The 9,776-nt window shown below is 38.7% G+C and overlaps 1 protein-coding gene across 1 annotated transcript in view; it reads left to right on the forward strand.

The window, feature by feature from the left end:
* The window catches only part of CIITA (class II, major histocompatibility complex, transactivator), a gene marked incomplete at its 5' end in the record, with an annotated part of 17,698 nt that overhangs the window by 3,840 nt on the left and 4,082 nt on the right, over positions 1-9,776 (forward strand). Inside the window, 7 exon segments of the mRNA XM_010294509.1 lie at positions 1,435-1,518; positions 2,122-2,181; positions 5,166-5,306; positions 6,531-6,649; positions 6,789-6,849; positions 8,969-9,034; positions 9,485-9,776. The exon segment at positions 9,485-9,776 is cut by the window's right edge and continues 1 nt beyond it. Coding sequence (XP_010292811.1) covers positions 1,435-1,518; positions 2,122-2,181; positions 5,166-5,306; positions 6,531-6,649; positions 6,789-6,849; positions 8,969-9,034; positions 9,485-9,776 — 823 coding nt within the window.

Raw genomic sequence — 9,776 nt, forward strand, 5'->3', positions numbered from 1 at the left:
GGTGGAGTCGCCATCTCTGGAAGTGTTCAAAAAACGTGTGGATGTGGCACTTCAGGACATGGTTTAGGGGACATGGTGGTGCTGGATTAATGGTTGGACTTGATGATCTTGAAGGTCCTTTCCAACCTTAGTGATTCTGTGATTCTGTGATATGTGGCTGCTGGGAAATCCATAGATTCAGAAAGATTCAGAGAATATCTGTTGCTGTGGTTTAGGCCCAGCCGGCAGCTAAGCACCACGCAGCCGCTCGCTCACTCCCCGCTCCCGCAGTGGGACGGGGGAGAGAATTGGGAAAAAACTTGCAGGTTGAGTTAAAAACAGTTTAATAGGACAGCAAGAGAGAAGGAAACAACAATGATAACAACAATAATAATACGACAAAGGAATGTACAAGAACAGGTGATGCCCAATACAGCAATTGCTCACCACCTGGTGATCGATAGCCCGTCCCTGAGCAGCGATTTTCACCCCCCGGCCAACTCCAGTTTATGTACTGGGCATGACGTTATATGGTAGGGAATATCCCTTTGGCCAGCCTGGGTCAGCTGTCCTGGCTGTGTCCCCTCCCAGCTCCCTGTGCACCCCCAGCCTTCTTGCCGGCAGGCCAGCACGAGAAGCTGCAGTGTCCTTGACTACTTAGCAACAGCTCAAAACGTCAGCACGTTATCAACAGTTTCTCATCCCAAATCCAAAACATAGCCTCACGCTAGCTTCTGTGAAGAAAACCGGCTCTATCCCGGCTGAAACCAAGACATCTGTATATCCTGTTTTTTGTTTGAGCAAAGTAATTTGGAATAACTTACCAAAGGTCAGTCCTTCTCTAGGACTATTCTGGCTACAGGAAGCTCACATGACTTTTTAAATGCTTGTTACTGCTCCAGGTGTGTTTAGAATTTGGGGGGTTTTGCATCTAATGGCAAAATTTATATTGGTTTTAGAGGAAACAAGATACAGTATTAGTACTTAAGTATTTGCCAGTAGAAGAATGGTGTGGATAACTTCACAGTTCTTACAACACAAAATATAAAATCTGTTTAGAACCTTAAAGGATCTAATCCTTTTTGTGCATAAAATAAGTAACTTTGCTAGTACTGAGATCACACTGTGATACAGCTGTGATGTTTTATCCTTTGCTGATCGTTAGAGTGTTGAGAAGTATTTATGTTTTATTAGCCACTGAATTTATGGCAGTAGATTAATATTTTGCAGTTCAGAAACTAACACAGGGTGACAGAATCTGCATTCAGAGCTCGGTGGGCTTTCTAAATCATATCAATCTAGATATGTGTTTTATTGTGTGATTTGTTTTTTATCTTGTATTTGGAGCATATTTCATCTTTGCTGCTTCTTGGTGTGTTTCTCTTGCTTCTACCTCTTTCTATAATTTTTCGAGGAGAACAATGGTTGACATTTGGCAATATTTCTTGGTTTTAGCAGGGAATCTTATTTTGGATGAAATGGCTGCTGAAAGCACTGAGAAATTTACTGACGTAAAGATGCAGAAATGTCACAAACGAAGTAAGTGAAAAACAGTGAGAGTTTGAAAGGCTGTAGTGTTTGAATTCTAAATTTATATTATGGTACTTTGGTTTTAACACAGCCTCAATGCATCTCTCATGTAGGCCTTCACTGATACAACCAGATGTGCTTTCTCTGACTTTGCTCATCCTGTGTGGGCTGGAAGTGAAAACAGCTCTTCCAGGCACATTCTTTATAATTCGCAGAATTTGTTTTCCTGTAACATGACATTAAGCATGTTATATTTCTTCTCTTTTTTTGTCATCTGTGTGACAGTGTTAGTTTTGTTTTCAGTTTATCTATAGCTTAGGAAACATTAGCTGAACAATTCCCTCTTCACTAGCAAGAACACCACCAAAAATCTTTGATTACTGGCACAAAAATCTGCAGCCTAATTGAAACTTCACAGGCAGAGTAAAATAATATGAGGCTTTTCACATTCATGTTTTATACATTGGACTTGTACAGTTCTGAAATAGCTGAATTGAAACTGGTAACACCCCCTTCTACTTCAAAAAGTGAAAATACATTTCCATGGTGAAAACTTAAAATTACCAAACTGGTTCCATTTTTGTCACTTACTATCACCTTGCTTTCTTTCAGCCTTCCCAGGCTTTGCAGAGAGTTGCTCTGATGCTTCAGAACCCAAATACAAGAAAATTGGTGAGTTACCGGCTGAACAGGAAAAGATTATTGAACATGTATTGTCTCATGTTCCAAAGTCTCATCCTCTGTTAGGTATTGTAACTTTACCTTCTAGGGAAAGTTTGCTCTCATAGATTTGATGATACAGCATCATCAATGCATTTTCGTGTTTCTACTTCCAGCAGAGTAGAAATCACTGTAGAATCACGTTCTTATACACCTCTGACTAATTCACAATGCAACAAATCTGTGCCCTCTTATCAGTAGCTATTAAACCGGGCATCTTAGGACCAACTACATGGTAGCCTGGGAACAGCTGGATCCTCATGCTTCAAAAGCACATGTTCCTGCCAAGTGACAGAAAAATTACTTTCCTAGCATCACCAGAGGCACAGTTCAGCTTTTCTAAATGCATCTGAGAGATAAAATCAAAACAGTGGAGAATTGGGTCAGTGACAGATTTTGTAATTTTTATCACGTACACCTTTTCTTTATGATGGGTAATGTGACTCAGGCCATAGTTTGGCATTTTCTGGGTTTGATCCTCTTTGTTCTAAGTGTGACATTTCCAAAAATTCAGTGAAACATCCTAGTGAAAATAGTAACTGTGAAGAGTTGGCTTCTTGTCCCAGCTGATGCTATACAGTCCTTTAAACCAAAGTAAGACTGGGAGAAACAGAAATTTCTAGGTGTTGCACACTGTTAGACCATCTACAAAGCAGTACCTGTGGCCAGCAGGCAGGCTGTAACTTGTTCCCTAGGTGTAAACTGGTGCTAAAGTTTTTACCCAGCTGTAGCCTAAATGGATGTCTCAGGCATAGCTAGATCAGCAAAATATTCTTCCGAAATCCATGTGAGAGCAATCATCTTTGGATGAATATGCCATACACTGTTTTGAAGTGACATATGCATTACTGTATGCTAGAACACTTCCCAAGCCTCCTAAGGGGAACTCTGACTGTACCAAACCCCATGGGCTGTGTACATGTTGGGGTGGGCAGTGAAAAGCAGCATGTAACCTAGAGAGCCAACCAAAGAGTGCTTGGATCATGGGGTCATTTTGCTGTGCCTCAGCAAAATTCAGGCTGGCAGTTGCCCAGTAATTGCTAAGGAACTGGCATGAAAGTCATAAAGAACACACACATGCCCTGGAACTGTGTCCCAAGATGGTTTTCCAGTGTTCACATGGACCTCGGCCAGGGGGGTGTCAGAAGTGAGCAGAATTAGCTGTGAAAAAAGTATATTTGCTGGATGTGGAAAGGTAATCAGAGCTCCTACTGAATTGGTACTTGCCAGTTGTAGTTATTCAGACATAGATAAAGTTCCTGGCAGTTAGTATCCATTAAAGGTGGATTACCTTCTATCTGCTTAAAATCCTTTATAGATTTGGTGCTTTTTAAAGCCTCTGTTTATGCCACACTAACAATGCGAGTTTTCTATAAGGGAATTGCCACATGAGTTCCTGATTTAAAAAAAAACAAAAACAAAAACAAAACAGTAAAAATGCCTCACCCTAAAGAACTTGTATTCCAGTCTACAGTATCATCACAGCTTTTTAAAGCTGCACCTTTCCTTTTCTGGGAAGCGCTCAGAATATTATCACTCTTTCTACCTTAGTTGACCCAATGAAGGTGCTGAGGAAAGAAATATATACATAAGGCAGTGTAAGTACTGGGTACAAAAAAATCTAATTGACAGAAAGATGAGCTGCATGACAAAATCAGGAATTTATTTAACCTATCATAAAATAAGTGTCACAGTGTGATCCTGCCTAGGAAAATGCATCAACTTTTCAGAAGTGTAAGACTATCTACAGTAAAGAGGATAATGTGTACTAAATTTCAGAGTGGTAAGCCAAGGATGAGATTCTTTCACAGGAATTGAATGAAATTAAACTTTAGATTTGCCCAACTGTTTGTGGCTAGCTATAACAGTATCTGATCTTATCTGACTGTAGCAACGCAACAATCCTTGGATCAAAAATTATCCTTGGATAGAAATGGGCATTTCACATGCTGATTTACACACAACCTGCAAAATACTTTTTCGAGTCTGTTTTTTATACCACAGTAAAAATGAAAGATTCCTATAACAAAATAATACATTAGTTCCTGATAAACAATGTAAACACATCCCACCCTAAAGAGCTTGCATTCCAGATGACAGTGTACACTACAGCGACACAAACCCCACACAGGTTTGTAGTTTCCTCGCAGAAACTGTTGAAATAGAGACTTAATTGTTGCTGCTAGACAGGAAGGGGAAACAAGAGCAGAACCAACTCTGAGAATAAGGGTGTGGCAAAACCAAGGAAACTAGCAGACTAGTTCAAAATAAGCAAGTGTATCTTACTTGATTTGTAAGAAACTTTCAATAAGCCGATGAAATCATACTATGCACATAAGTCTCCATTCCCACTTGTCCTCTTCTTGATAAAACAAGTGCTTCAGGCAAGTTGCATCTTTAAAAACTCAGGTGTTTCTGACTGTTCTTTGGGAAACCCTCTTAACACAGACTAGTTATCCTTACAAGCAATGCAGTGTCTAAGCAGAGATTCAAGGTGCTTTGTTTATTGTTATTGGGCCTCTCTAATCTTGTGCAATTTTAAGGTAAAAAACTGTGCTTAGGAAACTTAGTACGGCCAATGTAAGACCTTCTTATGTCTTATCTGTCAATCATCCATGTGTAAGATCATTTACATCTAAACACATCTGATGGTTTCTAGAAAGAAGACAAGCCAGGAAAGATGAAGGAAAAGATAATGAGAAGACTGAACTACTGGAAAAAAGTGATCTACTACAGAATTTCATAAATACATTTTAGATTTTGAGACCTGATTATATTTCAGAAAGCTATTGTGAATTGTTCTTGCTTTTGGAAAATCAAAACACAACTGATCAGAATCAAATGGTTTATGATACCTATTGAGACCTCTTCTTTGGCCCCCTTAAATTCTAGCAATGAAATAACTTTCTCCTTTTTTCTTGCTTTTTTTTTTCAAGTGGAAGTGCCTGCAGGGAATGGCAGTTTCTTAGCTATGCCTCTCAACAGCCATCCAGCTAGCTCCACCTCACTAACTAACCAGCACATGTCTTTTTCTGTTCCTGCTACCAATGCGTTGGAAAGAAGTTTCATAATTCCTGGTATGTACAGTACAGCTATAGGTGTGCACCTGTACACAGGATGATTTAGACAAGGGAAAAACTCTCTCATAAATCTGGTCATTGACCATGAACAATGGCAAGGAAAACAAGTATGGCAGCTGTTTCAATCAAGCACTTGAAAGTGTGGCACTCACTAAAAGAATGAAGAATATTCAAGGGAAATTAAAAGTGCATTGCCCCTAATGAAATAGAATAAGTCTTTCATTTAACTGATGAAGTGCAGGTTAATAAATAAGAGAATAGAGTTATTTACTATATGCTGATCTAAATAATTACTTGTCTTAAGAATAGGAAATGATGAATTAATTAATAATTAATGAAATAATTAATTAATAAACTTTGGTTTAGTTCCAGTTTCTTTTTCATCCAGAGGTTTGTAAAGGACTGCGGGATAATTATATTTGCAATAGGAGAGCAAAATCCAGGTTGAAATTTTGTTCACAAAAACTGAGTACTAATCCAAGTAATGGGCTGTGTAGCCACCTTGCCTTGATCATTTTGTGTAGCAGGGTGCTCATGGTACACTGGCAAGTGCTAATGACAAAGACACAATTCAACACCTTTCACTGTTAAATCTATGCTGGAAAGGAACCAGAAAGCAGTGGCTAAGTTAGAAGTCTTGAAGCATCTGATGCTAGCTGAAACAGCACAAAGTAGCAGAAATTGTCACACCTGCAGAAACTCAGAGCTATGGCTGATTAAATTGCAAGCACTGCATCATCAAAAAAATTTCCCAGTTTGGGTTCAGAGGGAGGATACTTGCTAGCTGCTTGTACAAGCTGTGTGATGTGCAATTATGTAGGAAATATGTAGTGCAAAGGATGGCAAAATTAATTCAGATACATAATAGTTACACATTTTCTCTCTTCTGTATCTCTGGTCCATACATTTACAGACCTTGCCTTAAGCACTTTTCCTTATGTTAATAGAATTTCTCTTTGGATTATCAAAAACCAGTGGTCACTAAAAGCTGGGTAACTCCTTGTATTTCACCTTCATTGCACCTCTTAAGAGTTTTTGGTTTATGAATTCTATGGACCTCATATGATATGAATTCTGGTTCATAAACTCTCCACTGGGAATATTTGCCCAGAAGCTGCCAGAAAGGATAAGTAGCTTTTAGAAAGCTTTTTCTTTCTTAGAAACCTTTAGAAACCAGAAGCCTTTAAAAACAGAAGAGTAATTATTCTGCAGTCATTTCAGGATCTTCAGCACTACCTGTCAGTGTGGAAGGGAGCCAAGAGAATACAGGCTTTGCAGATCTCCCTCAGCAGATACTTAGCTTTGTTCTTGGAAGTGGCACATCTGATGTTATAATACATCCAGGTAAGAGCAGTAACTTTTTATCCACATAAATAGGCAGAAAGTACTGGAAAATCAATGCTGTCAACAAAGTACTAAGTTCCCTCATTTCGGTTACTGATAGCTATAATAGGCTGAAAACTATAATTTTTTTTTTTACCAATGCTGACTTCTTGCATGGAAACACTGATATCCCCAAGTTTTCCAGTTAGTTTATGTGGTAACTAGAAAATCAATTTTTATATATACAGTACTTTGGATTGGGAGAGGGAGCATATTGCTTCTACCCAAAGCCAGTTCTGCCCTCCAGGCTTTCTTTATATTGACCTTATTGAGGAAAATAAAAATTAATGGCATTTCCTTCTTTGTGTTGATGACTGGCTGCTTAGTCCAGTCCAAAATACAGAGCAGATAAGGGCTTGGAGAGCTACAGGTTCAGCTGTGTATTAGCAGCCAATCCACTGTGTTTGCCATGAAATCCAGTTTCTGGAAGTCTTCTTGTCTAGCTAAAAATATACAAAAGCCCAGTGTGCTTGAGCACCATCAGAAGTGGAAGTTGTGCTGGTACTGGCATGGCCTCAGCATCATAAATGCTTGGGGCTGGAAGCCAGACTGCAGTCAGCTGACGCGGAAGCCCCAAAACCAAAATGATGATGACTTATTTAACTAAACAATACAGAAGCCTAATATATAGAAAGGCTTATAAAGAAATCAGAGCCTTGGTCAGGGTATAACAGTCCCACCTGTTGTAGCAAACTTTCCTCATACACTTTTCTTCCAGCCCTCAGAGAGCTGTTAGGACGGGGAGTTTGATTTCTGTCGGTATTTATTTTCTGATCTCTCTGTACCCTGGTGATTACAGCTGCTTGCAGTTTAGTAAAGCGTTTTCTTGCCCTCTGGTGGCTAACACCACCCAAAAGAGCAAAATTTTAAAGTGAGGGTTAATAGGCAAATACCCCTAGGGTTAGGGAAGTATTTGTAAATGATTTATACTGTTTATGTGAATACACAATACTAATAATTCCAGATTATTTACAGCAGCACAAGGGGTGCAACCATGTTGCAAACCTCAGAATTCCAAACGCAGCAGAAAAATTCGCACATAAGCTACCAAGCCAGTCTCTTTTCCTTTTTTAAAAACTGCTAACAGCTGTTTGATTTGACCAGTGCTGCTTCCCATCTAATCTTTACAGCTTTTCTTGGTTTTCCATTCTGTTGTTTTTATTAAATAAAATTAATAGTAAACCAAAACCAGACACTTGCCTGAAAACAGGCATGTCTCCTCTTTATTTAATGTCTTAAATTGATTTGTCTTCTGTGAGGAGAACTATCTCTTATATCAAATGTATTCTTTCACTGGAAAAAGGACTTGCTTATTAGAAGTCTGTGGGTGCTTCCCTGCTGGAAGCAACACTGAACTCTAAGCATTCCATCTGTTGCTGGCATGCAGGCTAGGAACTGATTTCCAGATCTCTGAAACTTTGAGATTTGTATTGTTTTTAAACAACATTTTACATCAAGATGAACCAAATATTATGGTAATAAATACATTTGTACAAATCTAGGGAGATTAACCTCTTTTGTTTTTTCCAAATCTCTGCTGAGCGTGGTTACCACGAGACTATTCATGAGGTTGGGTTTGTAACAGTCTCTGTCAATTTAAATTCTGTCCTGCATCTGCAAAGCTTTTCCTACCAAAAGTTTTGTCAAAACTGATACTCTGTCATTACCAGACTGTAGAAAATATGCTTTCTCTGACAAATTCACATTTTTTTTGTACGGCAGACACTGCTCATCTGACCAAATGCAAAAGTCTGCAATAGCTTGAAAACAAACAGGCAAAAAGAAAGAAAATTGGACAGTGACAGTACTCTATCAGGAAGAGCAATGGGTAAATTCCGTTACCAATAGCCACTTCTCTGTGACTGTCATTCTTAACGCTTGGTTACAAGGTGTAGAGTGACAAAAGGAAGCTATTGCTTTTGATGACATAAAGAAGTCCTATGTGTGAATGTGAATTTATGCAAAATTAACGTTTGAAAAGAACAGTGGATGTCACCTTGTTATGATAGGTCTTCTGCCTTATACAACTGTTGGAACAGCTGTCATCTTGCTTGGTGTCATACTGCCTGCAACAGTTCATGTCAGCTGAATTGTACTTTTGTGAGAGTTTTTTTCCTTTCCCTTGTAAAATAAACAAATATCTCTTTCTCTGGATGATACATAATATGCGTTGCAATGAACTTGAAAATTTGCATTAGCCTTATTGTTAAAATTAGTAAAGCTGAATCAATGACTGTCTAGGTGTCTTCCTCAAGTACATTGTTTTGTTTCTCGAGGTTTAGAAATGTTCAAAGAAGTCCGAGTTCCCATGATTCCTTCTGAAGAACCTTTCAAAAGGCCAAGTGAGTTTAGATCTCTTGAACTTAAAACTTCCCATATTTTTGGATGATTTTTCTGTGTTTCTTTCCATACAGAAAAACTACTTGTAGGAATTGTCATTCAACAATTTGTGAAGATGTGTCTGAGCATAATTCCTGTTTTTAAGTTGTTAGACTTGTCTACCTTTAGATAGCTAGCTGCAGTACCTACTTAGAAGGTCAGTGTACTTAGCTGGTTTTATCATATGGGTAGATACCTCCAAAATTACTCAGTTTATAGGTCTAAAAGTGTCTATTCTGCTGGAACTCCTAATTTAAGTACCTGCAGTTGCACGGGATAAATCCAGACCTATATGCTTTATGGGAAGTGATGTATTTTGACCATATTATAATTATGTACTTAAGCTACCATGAAGCAATGTTGTAATTTGTGGACTGGTTTCTTCAGTTTCTGCATGCTTTTTATTTCTCTAGAACCAGTGGAAGCTTTCTGTACATCACTTATGGATTATTTCCGAGATGTGTGCAAATCTGTGGCCATGGAGCGTGAAGTAACTCTCGATCACCTGTTTATTGATGGGACACTTGTTCAAAGCCAAACTGAAACCAAGACTGGGAAGAATAGCGTAAAAGCAATGGAAAAGGAGCTGGTAACATGCAGCCTGCAAGGGAAGGAAAAGGCAGCCCTTAAAAGAAGCCAAATATTTCAAATCCCAGCAGGTAAAGACTTAGAGACTAAAGTGATTGTGGTGCTGGGAAAAGCAGG

The sequence above is a fragment of the Phaethon lepturus genome, unplaced genomic scaffold (genome assembly GCF_000687285.1).
Source record: "Phaethon lepturus isolate BGI_N335 unplaced genomic scaffold, ASM68728v1 scaffold20069, whole genome shotgun sequence".
Taxonomy (NCBI): Eukaryota; Metazoa; Chordata; class Aves; order Phaethontiformes; family Phaethontidae; genus Phaethon; species Phaethon lepturus.